Consider the following 24,086-nt stretch of genomic DNA (forward strand, 5'->3'; position numbering starts at 1 on the left):
TTTTCTGCATCTATTGAGATTATCATATGTTATTTATCCTTCAGTTTGTTAATATGATGTATTACATTGACTGATTTGCTTATATTGAAGAATCCTTGCATTCCAGGGATAAACCCTACTTGATCATGGTGTATGATCTTTTTATTGTGCTTTTGGATTCTGTTTGCTAGTATTATGTTCAAGATTTTTGCGTCTATATTAATCAGTGATATTGGCCTGTAATTTTCTTTTTTTGTGACATCTTTGCTTGGTTTTGGCCTCAGGGTGATGGTGGCCTTATAGAATGAGTTTGGGAGCTTTCCTCCTTCTGCTATATTTTGGAAGAGTTTGAGAAGCATAAGTGTTAGCTCTTCTCTGTTTGATAGAATAGACCTGTAAAGCCATCTGGCTCTGACCTTTTGTTTGTTGGGAGATTTTTAATCACAGTCTCAATTTCAGTGCTTGTGATTGGTCTTTCCATATTTTCTATTTCTTCCTGGTTCAGTCTTTGAAGATTGCACTTTTCTAAGAATTTATCCATTTCTTCCAGGTTATCCAATTTATTGGCATATAGCTGCTTGTAGTAGTCTCTCATGATCTTTTGTATTTCTGCAGTATCAGTTATTTCTTCTTTTACATTTCTAATTCTGTTGATTTGCGTCTTTTCCCTTTTTTCCTGAGTCTAGCTAATGTTTTATCAATTCTGCTTATCTTCTCAAAGAACCAGCTTTTAGTTTTATTGATCTTTGCTATCATTTCCTTCATTTGTTTTCATTTATTTCTGCTCTGATCTTTATGATTTCTTTCCTTCTGCTCACTTTGGATTTTTTTTTTTTCTTTCTCTAATTCTTTTAGGTGTAACTTTAGGTTGTTTATTCGAGAATTTTCTTATTTCTTGAGGTAGGATTGTCTTGCTATAAACTTTCCTCTTAGAACTGCTTTTGCTACTTTGTATAGGTTTTGGGTCCTCGTGTTTTCATTGTCATTTGTTTTTATGTATTTTTTTTCTCTTTGATTTCTTTAGTGATTTTTTGGTTGTTTAGTAGTGTATTATTGAGTCTCCATGTGTTTGTATATTTTACATTTTTTTCATGTAATTAATATCTAGTCTCATGGCATTGTGTTCAGAGAAAATGCTTGATAAAATTTCAATTTTCTTGAATTTATCAAGGCTTGATTTGTGACCCAAGATGTGATCTATCCTGGAGAATGTTCCATGTGCACTTGAGAAGAAAGAGTATTCTGTAGATTTTGAATGGAATGTCTTATAAATATCAATTAAGTTGAGATGCTCTAACATGTCATTTAAAGCTTATGTTTCCTTATTTATTTTGTGTTTGGATGATCTGTCCATTGGTGTAAGTGGGATGTTAAAGTCTCCTACTATTATTGTGTTGCTGTTGATTTCCCTTTTTATGGCTGTTAGCATTTGCCTTATGTATTAAGGTGCTGCTATATTGGGTGCATAGACATTTACAATTGTTACATGTTCTTCTTGGATGGATCCCTTGATCATTATGTAGTGTCCTTCCCTGTCTCTTGTAATAGTCTTTAATTTAAAGTCTAATTTGTCTGATATGAGTATTGCTACTCCAACTTTCATTTGATTTCCATTTGCATGGAATTACTTTTTCTTCCCTTTACTTTCAGTCTGTTTGTGTCCCTAAATCTGAAGTGGGTTTCTTGTAGACAGCATGTATAATGGTTTTGTTTTTCTATCCATTCAGCCATTCTGTGTCTTTTGGTTGTACCATTTAATCCGTTTACATTTAAGGTAATTATTGACATGTATTTTCCTGTTACCATTTTTTTAATTCCTTTTTTTTTTTTTTTTTTTTTTTTGTAGGTCTTTTCCTTACCTTGTGTTTTCTGCCTGGAGAAGTTCCTTTAGCACTTGTTGTAAGGCTGTTTTGGTAATGGTGAATTCTCTTAACTTTTGCTTGTCTGGAAAGCTTTTGATTTCTCCATCTAATCTGAATGAGATTCTTGCTGGGTAGAGTATTCTTGGCTGTAGGTTTTTCTCTTTCAAGACTTTCAGTATATCCTGCCACTTCCTTCTGGACTGCAGAGTTTCTTCAGGAAGATCAGCTGTTATCCTTATGGGTTTTCCCTTATATGTTATTTGTTGCTTTTCTCTTGCTGCTTTTAACATTTTTTATTTGTGTTTAATTTTCATTAGTTTGATTAATATGTGCCTCAGTGTGTTTCTCCTTGGGTTTCTTTTGTGTGGGACTCTCTCTGCTTCTTGGACTTGATTGACTATTTCCTTTCTCATGTTGGTGAAGTTTTCCACTATTTAGCCTTTGAATATTTTCTCAGACCCTTTCTTTTTCTCTTCTTTCTGGGACCATTATAGTTCAAATGTTCATGCTTTTAATGTTGTCCCAGAGGTCTCTGAGACTGTCCTCAATTCTTTTCATTCTTTTTTCTTTTTTCTGCTCTGTGTCAGTTATTCCAACCAGTCTATCTTGCAGGTAATGTATCTGATCTTCTGTCTCAGTTATTCTGCTCTGCATTCCTTCTAGAGTATTTTTGAGTTCAGTTATTGTGTGTATTCACTGTTTGTTTGCTCTTTAGTTCTTCCAGCTCCTTGTTAAACATTTCTTTCATATTTTCCATCTGTGCCTCAGTGCTCTTTCTGAAATCTTGGATCATCTTTACTATCATTGTTCTGAATTCTTTTTCAGGTAGACTGGCTATCTCGTCTTCTTTTGCCTGGTTTTGTGGGGTTTTACCTTTCTCCTTCATCAGCAGCATCTTTCTCTCTTTTGTCATTTTGTTTAAATTTCTGCGTTTGGGGTCTTATTTCCTTAGGCTGCAGGGTCGTAGTTCTTTTTAACTCTGTTTTCTGTCCCCAGTGTGGAGGTTGTTCCAGTGGGTTTTGTAGGCTTCATGGTGGATGGTCAGGGGGAACTGGTGCCTGTGTTCTTGTGTGTGGAGCTGGTTCTTATCCGTCTCATGTGCAAAGCCATGTCTGTTGGTTTGTTTGGGTGTGTCTGTGGACTTAGTATGACTGTAGGCTGTCTGTCTGCTAATGGGTGGGGTTATGTTCCTGTCTTGCTAGTTGTTTGGCTTGAGGTATCCAGCACTGGAGCTTGGTGGCCTTTGGTTGCATTTGGATCTTAGTGTTGAGAATGAGACCTCTGGTAGAGCACTAGCTAATTAATATTCAATGGGGTTGGGAATTCTCTGGTGGTTCAATGTTAGAGACTCAGCTCTGCTGCATCAGAGGTCCAGGTCTGACCTCCGGCCAGGTCACCAAGCCCCTTGAAGCTGCACATTATGGAGAAAAAGGAGGTAGAAAGAAAGAAAAGAAAAAAAGAAGAAAAGAGAAAAAAGGAGGAAAGGGAAAGGACAAACAAATCCCCAAGGCAGGTGGTGAAAGCAACTCTAAACAGTCAAAATCACACAAGGAGATGTGCACACCTGCACAGGAAGTCCTCCAATACTTCTAGGTAAGTCTCTGAACCTCCTATGTGGAAGACTGTGGAGAGCTCAGACTGTAATCTGGTATTAGTCTTGTGTGTATTTGCCCCCATGGTCCACAGTTGCCCCCTAAGTCTGTAGCCTCTATTTTAGAATCACTCATCTATTCAGGTGATCCACAGATGCAGAATCTATCAAGCCTATTCTGGGTATTAAATCTGCTCCTCCTGCAGCTGTTTCCCTTTCTCTTCTTTGGCCCTACAGTTCTTGGGGATCAGTTTTGGTTTTGGTCCCTTCTTTGTGTGTGGGCTGCTCTCAGGGGTCAGTTCCCCATCCAAGCAGGAGGGGGCAAAAGAGGGTGTTTGTGATTCACTTGCAAATTCAGGTCAGGGGAAGGGAGGGGTATGGCAGTCTAATGGAAATTTGTGGGAGTGCTTGCAGCAACAGAGGTTGGTGTGAGCCTGAGGTGTGCCATGTGCTCTCCCAGGCAAGCTGGTCCCAAATGCAGAACCCCTGGTACTGGCAGGCTGCACCCACTGCTGGGAGGGCATGGCCAATGACCTACCCTACACACAGGACCCTTGGCAGCAATGGTGGTGGGAACAGCAGTGGGTGCTTCAGTGGCAACAGTCTCTGTGTTTCAATTTAGCAGTCATGGCTCGTGGATGGTGCTCGCACAGATGCCACTGTGTAGCCTGTGAGTTCATGGAGCAGCAAGCTCCTCTCGAGCACCCTAAGACAACAGTCTCCTGCCTCTCCATCAGGCCCAGGCTTTCTCCCAATCTCCCTCCCAGCTAGCTGTGGCACAGTCCCCCCCAGGCTGTTTTCTTGCAGCCAGTCCCAGTACTTTCCCTGGTGTCTGTTCTCTGAAGCCCAAGCTTTGGTGCTCAGCCCCCACCGACCACTGTGGTGAGCAGACCAGTGTCTCTGACTGGGGAGTGCTGCCTGAATCCTCAGTGTGGGAATCTTTTCACTCTGCCCTCCACACACCTGTTTTTGCTCTCTTCTCTGGGGGCTCTGCAGCTCCCCCTATCCATCCCCACCAGTGAGGGGGCTTCCCAATGTGTGGAAACAATTCCCCCTTCACAGCTCCCTCCCAGAAAGGCAAGTCTCCTTGGGATTTCTTTAGCTCTTTTTTTCCCCTTTTTTCTTTTGTGCTACCCAGTTATGTGGGAATTTTCTTGCCTTTCTGGAGGTCTGAGTTCCCATGCCAGCATTTGGAAGGTGTCCCCTAGGAGCTTTTCCACAAGTGTATGTATTCTTGATGTATTTGTGGGGAGGAAGGTTATCTCCATGTCTTACTCCTCTACCATTTTTTTCCTGCTCAGAAGTCTTCACAAATAAGGTAATTCATTAAATGATTAAAATCAAACTATATAATGGATTTTTAAATTATTGTAAACACATTGTTTATGTCAGATAAAATGAATTTTCATGAGAAATCATATTATACAAATGGCCAGTTCAAGGATTACCAATAGGATTCTTTGAGACCCTTACTGGTTTTTGGACTAGGATTGGATAACCTTTTATGTAAAATAAATTCCTCTTAATACATTGAGTTGTATAAGGTAAGAGTCTAATTTCATTATTCTCATGTGGTTATCCAGTTTTTCTAATATCCTTTATTGAAGAGACTATTCTATCCCAACTAAGTATTCTTGGCTCCCTTGTCAAAATATTAGTTGACTCTATATGTGGGAGTTTATTTCTGAGCTCTTGATTCTGTCCCATTGGTCTATTTTATGTGTTTATTTTTGTGTCAGTACCATAATGATTTAATTACTATAGCTTTGTAGTAGACTTTGAGATCAGGACATGTGATGCCTCTGGCTTTGTTCTTTCTCAGAATTGCTTTGACTATTTGGGGCTCTTTGTGGTCCAGCACATATTTTAGTATTGTTTTTGTATTTCTGTGAAAAAAAACATTGGAATTTTGGTAGATATTTCATGGAATCCATAGATGACTTTGGGTATTATGGATATTTTGATGATATTAATTCTTCCCATGCATAAACATGGGATATCTTTCTATTTGTTTGTTTTTCTCTTCAATTTCTCTCATCAAGGTCTTATAGTTTTCATTATACAGATCTTTCACTTCCTTGGTTAAATTTACTTTTAAGTATTTCATCATTTTTGATGTTATAGTGAATGGGATTGTTTTTCCTTTATTTCTGTTTCAGATATTTCCTTGTTAGTGTATTGAAATGCAATCCATGTCTGTATATTGGTTTTCTATCCTGCAGCTTTACTGAATTCATTAAGTAGTTCTAATTTTTTTTTTTTGGTTGAGTCTTTAGGATTTTATATATATAAGATTATATTATCTGCAAGTAATGACAATTTCATGTCTTCCTTTCTAATAGGGATGACTTTTTTTCTTTATTTTGCTTGATTGCTCTAGCTAAGACTTTCAGTACTGTGTTGAACACAAGTGGTGAGAGTGAGCACTCTTGCCTTGTTCCTGATCTTAGAGAAAAAATTTTCAACCTTTCACTGTATGTAGAGTATGATGTTTGCTCTGGTTTTGTTGTGCATAGACTTTCTTATGCTGAGATATGTTCATTCTGTTGAGGGTTATTATCGTGAAAGGATGTTGGATTTTATACAATACTTTGCCTGCATCAATTGATGTGATCATATAATTTTAATTTTTCTTTATATATTAGTGTGGTATATCACATTTATTGATTTTTTTTATGTGAAACCACTCTTGCATCTCAGGGATAAACTGACTTGATCATGATGTATGATCTTTTCAATGTGTTGTTGAATTCAGTTTGCTAATATTTTGTTGACAATTTTGGCATGTATATTCACCAGGGGTGTTGATTTATAGTTTTTTCATAGTATCCTTATCTGGCTTTTCATCTGGGTACCACTTTCAAGATAAAATGAGTTTAGGAATATTTCCTCCTCTATAAATATTTGGAAGCATTTGGTGATTCATGTTAATTATTTAAATATGAGTAGAATTAACCAGTGAAACCATTTGGCCTTAGGCTTTTCTGTTTTGGGAAATTTTTGATTATTGATTCAGTTTCCTTACTGCTTACAGGTCTCTTCATAGTTTCTATATTTCATGATTCAGTCTTAGTATGTTGTATGTTTTGGGGATTTATTTCTTTTTAGATTATCTAACTTTTTGGCTTTAATTGTTCATAGAAGTCTCTTATGACAGTTGTATCAGTTGTAATGTCTCCTCTTTCATTTATGGTTTTATTTATTTCAGTATTCTCTTTTTTTGTTAGTGTAGATAAAGGTTTGCTGAATTTGTTTATCTTTTCAAAAAATCAGGTCTTAGTTTCATTGATATTTTATATTGTTTTTCTTTTCTCTATTTGGATTCTTCGTTATTTCCTCACATCTGCTAATTTTGGGCTCAGTTTGTTCTCTTTTTTTTTTTTTTTTTTAGTTCCTGAGATGTAAATTTGGGATGTTCATTTGAGATATTTCTTTTTTTCTTAATATATGCATTTATTATTATAAACATCCCTCTAAGAATGGCTTTTGCAGCATGCCATAGGTTTTGATATGTTGTGCTTCCATTTTCATTCATTTCAAGATATTTCTTGTTTTTGCTTTTGATTTCTTCTTTGACCCATTAGTTGTTAAAGAGTATGCTGTTTAGTATTCACATGTTTTTACACTTTCCAAATTTCCATCTGGTGTTGATTTCTAGTTTCATGCCATTGTGGTTGAAAAAGATACTTGATATGATTGCAATCTTCCTAAATTTTACTAAAACTTGTTTCGTGGCCTATATTATGATCTATTGTGTAGAATGTTCCATGTGTGCTTGAGAAGAATATGCATTCTGCTGCTATTGGGTAGAATGTTCTATATACGTCTGTTAGGTCCATTTGGCATAAAATATGGTCCAGTCTAATATTTCTTAGTGGATTTTCTATCTGAATGATCTATCCATTGTTGAAAGTAGGATATTGAAGTCCACTAGTATTATTATATCATTTTCCATTCATCAATATGAATGGATCTCATAAACCTAAGTTTGAGTGAAAGTATACAAAAGTAATATATTTTACCATTCATATCCCTCTAAAAAGTAAACAAAGATACTCATATATAGTGTTAATAGGTTACATGTTTAAGGTAAAAAGCCACAAATGAAACTAAAGCAAGAGTACCATTTAGGTCGGGACAGTTATTTTCATTGATAGAATAGGTGAGTGTAGTAATTTGGAGGTGACCGTAGTGGACTTTGAGGCCCCTAGCGTTGTTCTATTTCTTGACCTGAGTAGTACTTACATGAGTTTTTATTTTACAGTAAATCATTTGACTGAATATTTCAGTTTTGCACATTTATATTCACGTATGCTATGTCTCATTACATAAAATGGTGAAGGAAGCACAACATAATTCTACCTTTGTTGGAAAGAATAGAACTCAAGTAATTTCATGAATGTTTGCATAGCAAAATGAGATAAATTAGCTAATTTTGAAATAAAGTCATTTAACATGTTATCTTCAAAATATTCTGGCAATAGTTATTAACTTAGGAGAGTTCTTCTCTCTTAGGATATATTTGGAAATGTGTTAGGGCATTTTTAGTTGTTACAATTACCAAAGCTACTGGTGTTTATTACTGTGGGGCCTAAGATGTAAACATTATCCAGTAAATGGAATAGTATGACAGAATGAAACATTGCCCTGCTCCAAATGTCAACAGCATGTCTCAGGAATTTCAAGTTAAGCTAAAATGATTTGGCAAATATTTTTCATGGATTAAACATAGCCAGACATGTTCTAAATTATTCTATAAAACATATATATGTATATATATGTACATATATAGAGAGTGCTACAAATGATCAGTCTGTGTATTTTCACTATATATAGCTCATACTCCTCAACAAATTACTTTTATCTATTGATGGACTTTCTTTCACAGAAATGTATTAGCATCAGAGAGCTATAACCAAAGCTTTCTCCCAGTTAAAATGTCAGAGATGTAAATGAATACATCTCTGAAGATTATCTTTTTAAAAATTAGTTTTGTTTGTTCATTTTACTCCAGGCTATGTTTTATGTTATTTAAAAAAAATTCTTCACATTTTGGTATTTTGGGTAATTTTCAAAAGATTATAGTTTGACAGTTTATACAAGAGTGTGGCTATAGTTTTAAATATGGAAAAGTAAATTCCTAAAACAATCTTGTTTCCTCAATTATTCTAACATTTTAATATACACAGGAACTCCTAAATCTCCTCAACTAAATTATGGTAAGCAAAAAGCATTAGTGCTGTTTTTAAGCCCTCTTAAAATACTTGTTTTCAATTTAATGGAAATTTCCTTTATGTAAGTTTTTATTCTTCAGCTTCACTATATCTACTTGCTAACATTTTAAAGGTTCATTAATGACAGTGCTTCCAAATTTGTTAGAGTTTTGTGGCTATTTCATTTAAACTTTTCCCTAAATGTTACTTAACATTGTAACTACATTTTTCTGTAATAAATTTATTATGCTGAAACATGATTATATTTTATGTACTTTTCATTATTATATAAAAGTGCTTCAAATTTATCACGAATTACAATTATATTTTCATTATTAAATTTTATCAAATGCAAAATGAGATAGCCTAGAAAATACAGCTTATTAATATATCTTAACAAGAAATAATCATATCTTTATTCTTTGCACAAGAATAAAGTTCAATACAGCCCAGAAAATCTATGGAAAACCAGGAAAGCTGTTAATCAACAGAAGACATTTATTAAACACTGAGCCAGTTTCTGATTTGATGGCTTTTCTTCTTTAACATGTGATTTTCCTCTAATTCCCTTCAGCCAAAATTTCACCTGATGTTAAATTACATTCAGTTAAATAAAAATAATTGCCTAGTATGTTACTAGCATAAGTGGGGATCTACATGAAGTATAGAACAAAATCTTCTGATTTCAGGAATTGGCACATGGATATTTCCTGGGGAATGTTTGGCCAAAGATAAGAGGAGATTCCCTTCTCTTTTCTGAGCCTTAAATTAATTAATTAATAGATTATTTTATGAGAAATATATGACACAATGGAGAAACCTCATCAGCAAGTGACCAAGAAAACAGATTGAGCCCTAGCCTATAATTACTTAATGTTATCTTAAGTAAAACATAAAAAATGATAATCATATTTTTCAGAATTTCTTTTGGAAAACTGGTTAGGAATTGCCTTGATTTCTTGGACACTTGTATCATACCTATAAACAGTAAAAAAAGATCTTCACTATCTTAGAGAGAATGGACTAAGAAGAAATTATCTACTATCAAACTCTATACCTGACATCTGCTTCCTAAAGGGCAAGATAAAGTATCCCCTTTATTCGTATTTGAGATTATTAACACTGATGATATCCAATTACAATACTGAGAGTTGGTCTTCCTGTATTATTTAATGGAAATTTAAGGATGCAGAAGTTCCATGACATAGAGCAAGATACAAAGACATCACAACATATATTAATATCTTTTGCCTTAAGTCAAAAGATAATTTCTGAGAACATAATATGTTCCAGGCAATATTCTAGACACTGATGATACAATGAAAAGTAAAAAAGTGACATGGTTACTATTTTCATGAATCTTTTTTGTACAAAATTCACAGGCAAATAAATGTGGTGCAGATAATAAGTGACCAGAAGTTTTCTGGTTCAGTTCAATACAACTAACAACTTCTTCCCCTCCAATGGATTTGATGTCAGGAAACTTCAGTTCTACTCCTACTCTTTTTCTATTGTTCTGTTGCTTCTGGAAGACTTTTCAGAATTCAACCTCTGCAGTAATTTCCTTAGTTCTTTATTGCCATGCTTCCTTTGGAATCTGGGTCTTGAATTTGCCTGTTCTCTTTTACTTGGTTCTTGATATTTCTCAGTTGTCTTCTGAGGCCCCATGAATCAATTTCTTTGTGGTGGGCAGAATTTTAAAATGGCCTCATAGTTATCACTCTTTATTGTGCACACCCTGTATAATCCCCTTCCCTTGAGTGTGGGTGAGTTTAACATAATCAAGTAACCCCTTTTAAAAGAGAGTCTAGAAGTCAGAGAAGGAAGAAGTGAGAGAGATTTGAAGCTCTCTTCTTGGCCTGGAAGAAGCAGATATCCACATTCTGGAGAGAGCCACATGGCAGGAAATGTCAGATACCTAGGATCTAAGGATGGCCGCAGCTGACAACCAGCAAAAAAATAGAGACCTTAGTCCTACAGCTTCAAGTAATTTAATTTTGCCAACAACCAAGTAAACTTGGAAGAGAACTCTAGGTTCCATGAAGAAGTGCAGCCTAGATGACACCTTGATTGCAGCCTTGTGAGACCCTGAGCAGAGGACCCAGTCACACATTGCCTAGACTTGGAGATAGTGTGTTGTTTTAAATAACTAAGTTTGTAGTAACCTGTTACACAGCAATTGAAAAAACCCTGTCAGCCATAACTAACTATGGTTCTTGGGACACTGGCTTGGGCAGATCTCTAGATACACTGACCCAGGGAGGATGTTAGAAAAATACAGCTGTAGAAATTTTGTGTTATAGGCTGAATTATGTCCCTCCAAAATGTATATGTTGAAGTCCTAATCCTCATACCTCAGAATGTGACTGTGTTTGGAGATAGGGCCTTTAAGGAGGTAATTAAGATAAAATGAGGCCATATGGGTGGGCCCTAATCCAATATGACCAGTGTTCTTGTAAGAAAAGGTGATTAGGACACAGATAGGCACAGAGGGGAGAACCTGTGAAGATACATGGAGAGGGCAGCTTCAGGAGAAACCAAATCAGCCAACAGTTTGATCTCAGAATTCTAGTTTTCAGAACCATGAGAAAATAAACTTCTGTTGTTTAAGCCACCCACCCAGTGTCTGATACATTTTTATGACAACCCTAACAAACAACTACAATAGATAAAACTCAATATGGCTACTTTTTTTTTTCTGTTCAGCTAAAGTTATATCCACTACTGTGTTTTCCAGTTCACTGATCCACTCTTCTGCATCATCTCATCTACTGTTGATTCCTTCTAGTTAATTTTTTAATTCCAGTAATTGGTTTCTTCAGCTCTGTTTGGTTCTTCTATATTTTTTCTTTGTTCAACCCCTCTGTGGTCATTCATTCTGCTCTTGAGTTCATTGAACATCTTTATGATCATTACCTTGAACTCTTTATTGGGTAGATTGATTATCTCCTGTTCACTTAGTTCTTCTTCTGGGATTTTATCTTGTTCTTTTCTTAGGAACATATTCCTCGTTCACCTAATTTTGCCTGGTTCTCTGTTTTTTATTTCAAAGTATTAGACAGGTCTATTATGTTTACTGACCTTGGAGAAGTGGTCTTATGTAGGAGATATCTTATAGGGCCCTGTAGCACACTCCTCTCTGATCACCACAGCTATATGCTATAAGATTTCCCCTTATGTGAACTGTATGGGCCCTTCTGTTGTGGTGGGGTCAAAATTTATGCAGATGCTGGTAGGCAAGGCTGACCCCCAGTTGGCACCCTTTTGTGTAGCATAGAGGTTATTGATGGGTATATTCATGTCCTGGTACCACTGAATGCACAATCCAGGGAGTCCTGTACCTGGTTTCACCCACTTGTGGGTGAGACCATGTTCTGAGGTAGATGACTGTACTTAGGGTGTACTGATGCTGATGTTAGCCTGTTCATGGGTGGAACCTAGGCTGGGTACATTCCAGGGTTGGTACAGGCCTGCTGATGTGCATGACCAGATCTCAGGGTGACTGGCTGGGATTTGGGGGTGACAAAGCTGGTGTTGACCTGCTGATGTTTGGGGCTATGCCCCTATGCATCTGGCTGCTTGGCCTGGGGTGTCTCTTGACCTGTACTTCCTGTCTGGTGGGTATGGCTGGGTCCTGGAAGAAATAAGCTGGAGGAAGGTTTCCAAAATGGTGCTTGTGAGCACCAGTGTTCTCGTGGTAGAAAAAGCTCCTCAAAATGGCTACCACCAGTGTCTATGTCCCCAGGGTGAGTCCCAATTGCCTCCTGCCTCTCCTGGAGGCTCTCCAAGATCAGCAAGTGAGCCTGACTGAGACTACTTTCAAATTACTGCTTCTGCCCTGGGTCTCAGAGTGTGAGATTTTGCATACACCATTTAACGATGGAGTCCTTGAATCATACAGCCCCCTGGCTCTCTTGAATGCAAGCCCCACTGGCCTTCAGAGCCAAATGTTCTGGGAGTTCATCTTCTTGATTCAAGACCCTCATGCTGGGGAGCCTCTTGTGGAGCTTGTACCCCTCACTCCTTAGGGAGAATGTCTGCAATTATGATTATCTTCCATTTGTGGCTCACTTGCCTGGGAATCTGGGTTTTGACTATACTGTGTTTCTGACCCTCCTATCCACCTCATTGTGGTTCCTTCTTTATATCTTTAGTAGTAGAAGATCTTTTCTTCTAGTCTTAAGGTCATTCTAATTGATGGTTGCTCTATAAATGGTTGTAATTTTGGTGTGCCCATGGGAGGAAGTAAGCTAAGGGTCTTCCTACTCCACAAGTCTCGTCATTCTTAACCATTTTTAAATGTACAGTTCAGCAGCATTAAATACATTCATATTGTGGTGCAACCATCCCCACTAACCATCTCCAGAACTTTTTGATCTTTTCAACCTGAAATTCTATGTCCATTAAACAATAACTCTCCTTTCTTCACCACCCCATAGCCATTGGCAATCACCATTCTACATTCTGTTTCTATGATTTTAACTAGTCTAGGTACCTACTATAAATGTAATCATACAATATTTGTTCTTTTTCCTCTTGCTTATTTCACATAGCACAAAATATTCTAAATACAATAATGTAGCATGTATCAGATTTACATTCATTTTTAAGGTTGAATAAAATTCCATTGTGTGTTTATACCACATTTTGTTTATCCATGTGTCTATGAAAAATTGGATTGTTTCTACATTTTTGCCATTATGAAAATGCTTCTATAAACATTGGTGAACAAATATCATATTTTAATCAATATTTTTTTAAGTATAGTTGATTTACAATGTTGTGTTAATTTCTGCTGCACAGAAAAGTGATTCAGTTATACTTAACTGTTATCTCTGTGCTATACAGTAGGACCTTGTTGTTTATCCATTCTATATGTAAAAGATTACATCTACTAACCCCAATCTCCCATTCTATCCTTCCCCCAACCCCTTCCCCTTGGCAACCATCATTCTGTTTTCTATGTCCATGATTCTGTTTCTGTTTCATAGATAGGTTCATTTGTGTCATATTTTAGATTCCACATATAAGTGATATCATATGGTAACAAATACTGTTTTGAGTCTCTTTTTTTAATGTTTTTGGTATATACTCAGAAGTGGAATTGCTGGATCATAATTCTATGGTCAGTTTTTTTGAATAACTGCCATATTGTTTCCCATAGTTGCTGCATCATTTTATATTCCTAGAAGCAATGAACAAGGGTTGAAATTTCTCCACATCCTTACCAACATTTATTTCCTGTTCTTTTTTTTTTTTTTAATAATAGCCTTCCCAATGGGTGTAAAGTGGTATATCATTGTGGTTCCAGACATAGTTTTCCCTGCCTGTATCATATTGTGGCAACTCTAGCACCCCATGGGAATTGGAGAAAATTACCCCCACTAAAATAGTGGCCTTTTCCTTGCTCAATTAGTCTGTTGGTCTACTGATATGAAAACTCTAAAGGCATCAACAACTATTTTACCCTTAAATTCAGTAAATCCATCAAATATTCAACTTACAGGAGTTTTACCATCAGGGAACTAGAACCTCTAATCCAGCAGTATATACAATTGAGGAATGAGAAGCAAAAAAATTCACAGATGGGCCAATCTTATTTCATTTCTTGGTTCCTGGAGCCCACAGTCATTAGTTCAAAGCATTGTACCCTATCCTGGAGGATAGTATCCCAAACCTAGAGTATGTTGTCACCTTAATGGAGCTTTTACACAGGCATTCCAGCCTTCTATGTGTTGCTTCTGGATAACACAGTATACTATAGTGCCAATAGATCTTGTGGTAATATGCCCCTGATGAAGCTATTTATCTATTGTTAAAAACCTCCTTTGTTATAAGAGGTAACGTTTTGAAGGATCTCTTAGAGGACTTTAGGTGCATTCTATAATTCCTCAGATAAAGGTGATAGACCAGACTTTGAGAGAGGGTAAATATGAGTTTAGGCCATGCATAGCTGCCACTCCTGCCACCATATTAGAGGCTGGTTGACATCCACCAAGTGTGTCATTTTCTGCATATGGTTACCGAGTGTCTCATTTACAAAGGTACTCTTTAGTGGTCCTTGCTTTGAGGTATAGAGACCTATATACTCTCTGCCTACTATCCCAGATCAATTCACTTAAGTTTCCATTCCCCATTGGTTGTAAGTTTTCTCTGGGGACATTAAGTTCTCACACTATCAAGCTGTTTGCATTTGGACTCAGGAAGCTCCCACGAATTAGGAGAAGTCACTGAGGTTAAAAAAAAAAAAAAAAAAAAAAAGAAGAAAAGAAGCAGAGTGTGCATTTAAGAAAGGAAGCTGTCACCATTAGTTGGAGCTCATACAGAATTTTCCACTATAGTCGTAGCTAAAATCAGAGCTGGGTGTGGAAAAGTAAAGAAATGAAGACTCAATCAAAAGGTTGTTCTTGGGCAGATTATTTTTAGAAAGAGTATATATGAATGCTGAGGTTCTAGGAATTTATTATTTTAAACTGTCTATGCCTTTACATCCTTTGGAATAGATTGGTGAATCCTCAGATATATATAAATCCTATTAAAGACTGCTGCTTGAAGGATTTCTGCATTCTTTCACCAGGATACTTGAGAAATCCCGTATGTCCTGCACACCACACATAGGCTATTGAGGATCAGAGCCCTCTCTCAGATCAGTTAATTTAAATACTTCCTTTACCTTTACTGACATATGCCATGGTGGACAAGCAGGAAGGCAAGAACAACAATAATAACAACAGTAACAACCTGGATGGTCTTATATTCTCCTTCAATTTATTCAAAGTTTGTCAGTGTTTCTACTATAGTAATGCTTTTGGCCAAGATCAAGAAAGTTTGGGGACTGACTGGGTTTTATGTTCCTCATCACCTTCCTTATCTCAATTGCAGTATTTTTGAATAAAAACAATCCCATGGTGGATAAGCCCTCCTATTTTATCATTCTGTCTGGAAGGAATTCTCCTTATGTCATGTGTTTCATCCTCTATGAACTATGTCCTACAGTAAAATCATGATCTTTTAATATAAGGGGAAGTTTTTGGAATTTCCAACACATTTTCCTCTTTTTAAAAACCCAACTTTCAGGGGAAAAAGGGGAGGAAGGATAAATTGGGAGGTTGGGATTGACATATACACACTACTATATATAAAATAGATAACTAACAAGCAGCTACTGTATAGCACAAGAAACTGTCCTCAGTACTATGTAATGACCTATATAGGAAAAGACTCTAAAAAAGAGTGGATATATGTTTATGTATAACTGATTCACTTTGCTGTACAGCAGAAACTAACATAACATTTTAAATTAACTATACTCCAATAAAAACAAAACAAAACAAAACCTGACTTTCAAGTATATTGTCTTGCTCTGGACTCAAAAATTTTACTTTGGAAGTCAGGCTGAATATTGACTTTTTTCATTTTTCATTCCTCCTCTAACAATTCTAATCTTGCCAAAAGAAGGATTTAGAATACTATCTAGTTGACACAAATTTGGAACACAGAGATTTCCACTCTGTCTAATTGAGGGGATGTTACATATATAAGTATAGCTTCTACATCTTTAGCTCCTACCAAGGTGATAGCTGCAAACACACCCTGAGGAAAGACGTGAGTTGTGTTGATATCAAATCCAGCTCTCTCACCAAAGCCACTGGACACATGCAGACTGTATAGGAATTTTCCCACATAAGGACATCCCTTCAATACCATCATTGGTAAGTGTTCCATAGAGACAGAGAAAGATAAGCAAAATGTGAAGACAGAGGGATTTTTCTCAATTGAAAGAACAAGAAAAAATACCTGAAAAAAGCAGTGAAGTGCAAATTAACAATTTACTAGATAAAGAATTCAAAGCTTAGTAATAAGAATGCCAATTGAAATAGGAAAAAGAATAGATGAACACAGTGAGAATTTTAACAAATAACTATAAAATATTAAAAAAAAGAACCAGTCAGAACTGAGGAATATAATGACCAAAATGAAAAACACACTTGAGAGAAGTAACAGCAAACTAGGTGATACAGACAAATGCATAAGTGACCTGGAAGACAGAAATGGAAACCACCCAATCATAACAGCAAAAAGAAAAACAAAACAAAAAAATGAAAACAGTTTAAGGGATCTTATAAATGAATTCAACTATGTTGCAGGATACAAGATTAATATAGAGAAATCTGTTGCTTTTCATTACACTATTAATGAACATTCAGAAAGAGAAATTAAGTAAACAATACCATTTACAATCACATCAAAAAGAATAAAATACTTAGGAATAAACTTACCTAAGGAAGTAAAAGCCCAATACTTTGAAAACTACAAAACATTGATGAAAAAAGTAGAAAATGATACAAAGAGTTGGAAAAATTTCCCGTGTTCTTCAACTGGAAAAAATAATGTTAAAATGCCCATACTACCCAAAGCAATCTACAGATTTAATACAATCCCTATAAAAATACCCATGGCATTTCTTCACAGAGCTATATCATATAATTACAAAAATATATATGGAAGCACACACATACAAAAAAAAAAAAAAAAAAAACCCTCAATTTGCCAAAGCAATCTTGAGAGAAAAGAGCAAAGCTGGAGGTATCACACTCCCTGACTTCATACTGTACTATAAAGCTACAGTAATCAAAGCAGAATGATACTGGCACAGAAACAGACACACAGATCAATGGAACAGAATAGAAAGCCCAGAAATAAACCCATGCACTTATGATCAATTAATCTACCACAAAGGTGGCCAGAATAGACAATGGAGAAAAGGCAGTCTCTTCAATAAGTGGTCCTGGGAAAACTGGACAGCTACATGTAAAATAATAAAATTAGAAATTTTCTCACATCATATATATATATATATAAACTCAAAATGGAATAAATACCAAAATGTAACACTGAAAATCATAAAATTCCTTGAAGGAAACATAGGTAGAACACTCTTTGAAATAAAATTGTAGCAATATTTTTTGGATCATTCTTCTAAGGAAAAAGAAACCAAAACAAAAATAAACAAATGGGACATAATTAATATTAAAAGCTTTGCACTGCAAAGGAAATCATCAACAAAACTTAAACACAACCTGATGAATGGGAGAAAATATTTGCAAATGATATGGCCAATAAAGGGTTACTATTCAAAATTTATAAACAGTTCATACAACTCAATATCAAAACAAAGAACCCAATTAAAAAATGGGCAGAAGACATGTATAGACATTTTTCCAGCAAAGATATACAAATGGTTAGCAGGCACATGAAAAAATGCTCAACATTTCTAATCATCAAGAAAATGCAAATCAAAACCACAATGAGATATTATATTACCTCGTGCATGTGAAAATGGATATTATCAAAAAGTCTACAAATAACAAATATTGGTGAGGATAGGGTTAAAAAGGAGTCTTATTACACTGTTTTGAGGATTATAAATTGGTGCAAGCACTGGAAAACAGTGTGGAGGTTCTGAAGGAAATTGAAAATACAACTACTATATCATCCAACAATTCTACTGCTGGGTATATAGCCAAAGAAAATGAAAACATTAATTCAAAAAGATACATACACCCCAATGTTCATAGCATTATTATTTATAACAACCAAGATATGGAAGCAACCTAAGTGCCCATCAACAAATGAATGGATAAAGAAGATGGGACATATAAATGATATATTTGTGTATGATGTATATACACAAAATGGAATAATATTCAGCCATAAAAATGAATAAAATTCTGTTATTTGCAACAATGTGGCTGGATGTAGAGATCATTATTCTTAGTGAAATAAGTCAGACAGAGAAAGACAAATACTTATGTCATCACTAATATGTGGAATCTAAAACCTAAAACAAATGAATGTATTGTTTTTCATTTTGAGCTGCATGAGCTGTTTGTATATTTTGGAGATTAATCACTTGTTTGTCACTTCATTTGTGAATATTTACTCCAATTCTGTGAATTGTCTTTTCCTTTTGTTTATGGTTTCCTTTGCTTTGCAAAAGCTTTTTTAAATTAGGTCCCATTTGTTTATTATTCTTTTTATTTTCATTACTATAGGAGGTAGATCCAAAAAGATATTGTTGCGATTTATGTCAAAGAGTGTTCTGCGTATGTTTTCTTCTAAGAGTTTTATAGTGTCCTGTCTTGCATTTAGGTCTTTAATCCATTTAAGTTTATTTTTGTGTATGGTGTTAGAAAATGTTCTAGAGTCATTCTTTTACATCTAGCTGTCCAGTTTTCCCAGCACCACTTATTGAAGAGACAGTCTTTTCTCCATTGTCTAGTCTTGCCTCTTTCATTGCAGATTAATTGACCATAGGTGCATGGGTTTCTTTGGGGGCTTTCTATCCTGTTCTGTTGATCTATATTTCAATTTTTGTGCCAGTACCATACTGTTTTGATTACTGTAGCTTTGTAGTATAGTCTGAAGTCAGGGCGTGTGATACCTCTAACTCTGTTTCTCTTTCCCAGGGTTCGCTTTGGCTATTAAGGGTCTTTTGTGTTTCCATAAATATTTAATTTTTTTTCTTCTAGGTCTGTGAAAAACGCCATGGGTAATTTAATAGTGATTGCATTGAATCTGTAGATTGCCTTGGTTCGTAGAGTCATTTTGACAATATTGATCCTTCCAAAACAAGAACATGGCATATATTTCCATCTGTTTGTGTCATCTTCAATTTCTCTCATCAGCATCTTCTAGTTTTCAGAGTACAGGACTTTTGCCTCCGTAGGTATATTAATTCCTAGGTATTTTATTCTTTTGGATGTGGTGGTAAATGAGATTGTTTCCCTAATTTCTCTCTCTGATCTTTTGTTGTTAGTGTATAGAAATGCAAGAGACTTCTGTGTATCAATTTTGTATCCTGAAACTTTACTGAATTCATTGATGAACTGTAGTAGTTTTCTGGTAGCATCTTTAGGATTTTCTATGTATAGTATCATGTTATCTGCAAACAACCCAATCAAAAAATGGGCAGAAGATCTAAATAGATTTTTCTCCAAAGAAGACATACAGATGGCCAACAAACACATGAAAAGCTACTCAACATCACTAATTATTAGATAATTGCAAATCAAAACTACAATGAGGTATCACCTCATACCAGTCAGAATGGCCATCATTAAAAAGTCTACAGTCTGGCGGCAGCCATCAGGTGATCCAACATGGGCACATACAAGTACATCCAGGAGCTATGGAGGAAGAAGCAGTCGGACGTGATGCGCTTTCTGCTCAGGGTGCGTTGCTGGCAGTACCTCCAGCTCTCGGTGCTGAACCAGGCCCCCCACCCCACCAGGCCTGACAAGGCGCGCAGGCTGGGCTACAAGGCCAAGCAAGGTTATGTCATGTATCGTATTCATGTGCACCATGGTGGCCGCAAACGCCCAGTTCCTAAGGGTGCCACCTACGGCAGGCCTGTCCACTTTGGCGTCAACCAGCTCAAGTTTGCTCGAAGCCTTCAGTCTGTTGCAGAGGAGCGAGCTGGATGCCACTGTGGGGCCCTCAGGGTCCTGAATTCTTACTGGGTTGGTGAAGATTCTACATACAAATTCTTTGAGGTTATCCTCATTGATCCATTCCATAAAGCTATCAGAAGAAACCCTGACACCCAGTGGATCACCAAACCAGTGCACAAGCACAGGGAGATGCGGGGGCTGACGTCCACAGGCAGGAAGAGCCGCGGTCTTGGCAAGGGCCACAAGTTCCACCTCAAGATCGGTGGATCTCGCCATGCAGCCTGCAGAAGGCGCAATATTCTCCAGCTCCACCGCTTCCGCTAATATCAGTGATGTCTGTAAAATTCTTACCTAATAAACAATTTAGGACCTTCGTGCCTGCTTAAACGTGTTTTTTAATTTGTCTGTTAAAACTAGTTGTCTGCAGATTGTTTCATTGAATGCATTGTCAAATTATGAAAGTTAAAGTGCAATAATGTTTGAAGACTAAGTGATGATGTATCTTGTTTCTAATAAGGGAAATGCCTTTGTTTTTGCTTTATTAGGGAGTTGATATGTCCGTGTTTAAAATGCTGTTTGGTACATTAGGTGTAAAATAAATTCTGTAAAAGGAGTGCAGAAATTAGCCATGTAGATTTGTTGGTGCATGTGATGAAACCTGCAGCTTTACTGGGGTGATGCAATGCTCTGCTGTTTTACTCTAAAGTGGCTGTTTTATGGAGTTTGGCAAGGACAAACTTTAAAGTGGATTTTCCTTGGAAATGCCAAGGATGTCCTGATCCTTTATCATGATCATATGCAGAAACATAATGAAAGTTGATTGACCCACATTTTTTAGACTTATTCTAATATTCCATTTCACCTGCTTCTGAAAGGCAAAAAGTAAAGGAATGCCACCATTTTTAAGAGAATTGAATAAACCTGTTAAAAGAGGGTTCTCTTAAAAATGAATCAAATCCTGGTTAACCTAAATTAAATTGCCTGGGCTTCCGTGGTACCACTGAAGTTCACATAAAAGGTGGGAGCCCCTGGTTCAATCCCATGACTCTGGGGTATGTAGAATACAGAGCTTCATGCAAAATAGTTATGGTATTTACACAGTAGTGTATGTTGAAACTGATGAAAATTGAACATTAGGTAAAAGAGAAGGGAGTTATTAGCTCTTAGGTATGTAAGCTAGTGATGCTAGGTTTGGGAAATTGGTGTTCATCAGATACCTTTCAAGTGCGGGAGGATAGAAAAGGCTTGGGTCAACATTTTAAATGTTTTATCTATAGTGTTTGACCATTGTGAACTCTAAGCCACCTTGGGGGAAATAGGGTTGGTTTTATTCAAAAGTAACATTGCAAAGTCTAATTACTGTTATCTTGGGTCAAGCCACTTGATCCATTCCCATAAGGCTACTGAGAAGTTATGTAGTTAGTGTCAATACAGGTTCACTTGGTTTCCAATTTTATGTGTTCTCTACAGTTAATTTTCTCATCCCTGCTCAAACTACCCTCAGGAGCCTCAACATTCCAGACATGCCAGGCCATCAGTTGTGGTTGGGCATACCACCACCTGCTGCTTGCATCATGTCTTCCCATAGACTAGGCTTCTGTTTCCCAGGTGGAGTTGAGTGTGTAGGAAATATGGAAGTGGAATTGCCCCAATTCTTTCCAGTTCTTGATTTGCTGTCTTAATAAGAAGTTTAATTTTGAAGTCTGTTGATTTTCTTGAACCAATTTTTCTTGTATTTTCCTCAAGGGTCTTTTAAAAGACCAGCCTAAATGACTTCCAGAAAACATGTAGCAGGCTGGCAAAAACTTTGAGACCCAAATTCCTTCCCACTCAAAAAATCTTACACCATATTATTTTGTGTGTAGAGGCTGTTCAACTATATATAATAGAATAAATGTCTATTAAGCTAAAAAAAGTCTACAAACAAAAAATGCTGGAGAGGGTGTGGAGAAAAGGGCACCCTCCTACACTGTTGGTGGGAATATAAATTTGTACAACCATTTTGGAGAACAGTATGGAGGTTCCTTAAAAAACTAAAAATAGAACAACCAAATGATCCAGAAATCCCCTCCTAGGCATATACCCAGAGAAACTATAATTCAGAAAGATACATGCACCCCAATGGTCACTGCAGCACTATTTGCAGTAGCCAAGATATGGAAGCAACCCAAATGTTCATTGACAGAGAAATGAATAAAGAAGACTTGGTACATAGATAAAATGGAATATTAATCATTAAAAATAATGAAATAATGCCATTTGCAGCAACATGGATGGACCTAGAGATCATCAAATTAAGTGAAGTAAGTCAGACAAAGACAAATATCATATGATATCACTTACATGTGGAATCTCAAAAAATGATACAAATGAACTTATTTACAAAACAGAAATAGACTCACAGACTTCAAAACAAATTTATGGTTACCAAAGGGGAAGGGAGGAAGAATAAAATAGGAATTTGGGATTAACATACACATACTATTATATACAAAATAGATAATCAACAAGGACCTATTCTATAGAACAGGGAACTCTACTTAATATTCTATAATAACTATATGGGAAAAGAATCTGAAAAAGAATGGACATATGTATATGTATAGCTAAATCACTTTGCTGTACACCTGAAACTAACACAATATTGTAAATCAACTATATTCTAATATAAAATAAAAATTAGATTAAAAAATAAAAAAAATGAATATAGCATAGTAGAAGTGGACTCAGAGATATAGAGAACAATCTAGTGCTTATCAGTTGGGAGATGGAAAGGGGAGGGTCGCGATAGGTGTATGAGATTAAGAGACACAAACTGCCATATATAAAATAAACAAACAATGAGAATATATTGCATGGCACAGTGAAATACAGCCATTATTTTGTGTTAACTTTAAATGGAGTATAATCTATAAAAATATTGAATCACTATGTCATACACCTGAAATTAATATAATATTGTAAATCAACTATAATAAAAAAACTTGGAAAATGAAAAACAAAATCAAGATGGAACACTGGCATAGGGCTATAATTTTGCAATACTGGGTTGATTGCCTAGGGTCCAAAATCTGGTGCTCAAGGGTCCACACTCAGAAAGTCAAATTTATAAGATGAATATCACATTCACAGGTGACCAATCTCTTAGAGAATGAATGACCCTAGTTAGCTTCAAAATTTATTAACAATGTGATGCAAGAAAGAATTAAACCAAGTGCAGGGTCCTTCTGAGATAGATATACTGTTCTACTGCACAAATTGCATGCCCATAAAACAAGCCTTTGTTTTACAGAAGATGCCATTTACAACGTCAGTCTACCTGTTGGCTAAAAAAAAAAAAAAAAAAAAAAAAACTTTAAGATTTTTGTAATCAGATTTAATTTTCTCAATGGGCAAAGGAAATTCACAATAAAAAAGTGTGAAGTATGCACTCTAACACAATTTTATGTATACCACATACAGACACATATATTATCCAAGCTAAAACCATGGTGGTTGAAACAATGAATATGACTGAATATATCCAAGGAGGTTGTGGAGACAGATGAGCAGTGGGTCAGGTATAAAATCTCAGTAAAACCTCAAATTTTAAGATGTTGGCAGTTGACAAGATGCCAATAAAGGAGACCAAGAAGAAACAGTCAAAGCTAAGAAGAGACAGAATAAAGAAGTAATATAAAATTCAAACAATAGGGTGTTTTAAGAAAGATTAATAGCCATTAGTTTAAAATATAGGAGAAACATATAATAAAAATACTGCAAATTCATACAATATTCACATACTTGGTAATATGTAAATAGTCTTGTGAATGGAGTTTTTTTTTAAGAGTTTTTTTTTCATTCTGAAAAAAAATTATTTTAAAAATAGGAAAATTTTATACAATCTCATATATTAAAATTCAATGTAACTGCCATATATTCTTTTTTATTTAGAACTTTTATTGAGATACAATTAACATACAATAAACTGCATATATTTAAAGTGTAC

At 35.8% G+C, this 24,086-nt stretch overlaps 1 protein-coding gene across 1 annotated transcript; it reads left to right on the forward strand.

Moving 5' to 3' along the window:
- The first annotated feature begins 19,807 nt into the window (after window positions 1–19,807).
- On the forward strand, window positions 19,808–20,422 carry LOC130841998 (60S ribosomal protein L15-like). Its single transcript, XM_057718643.1, has one exon. It carries the CDS (start codon window positions 19,808–19,810, stop codon window positions 20,420–20,422), a length of 615 nt encoding a protein of 204 aa, XP_057574626.1.
- The last annotated feature ends 3,664 nt before the right edge of the window (window positions 20,423–24,086 follow it).

Source organism: Hippopotamus amphibius, chromosome X, assembly GCF_030028045.1.
Source record: "Hippopotamus amphibius kiboko isolate mHipAmp2 chromosome X, mHipAmp2.hap2, whole genome shotgun sequence".
In the NCBI taxonomy this organism is placed as follows: Eukaryota; Metazoa; Chordata; class Mammalia; order Artiodactyla; family Hippopotamidae; genus Hippopotamus; species Hippopotamus amphibius.

Bases quoted from the DNA above. Each gene is read 5' to 3' on its own strand.
- LOC130841998 (XM_057718643.1), top strand. From the start codon at position 19,808: ATGGGCACATACAAGTACATCCAGGAGCTATGGAGGAAGAAGCAGTCG.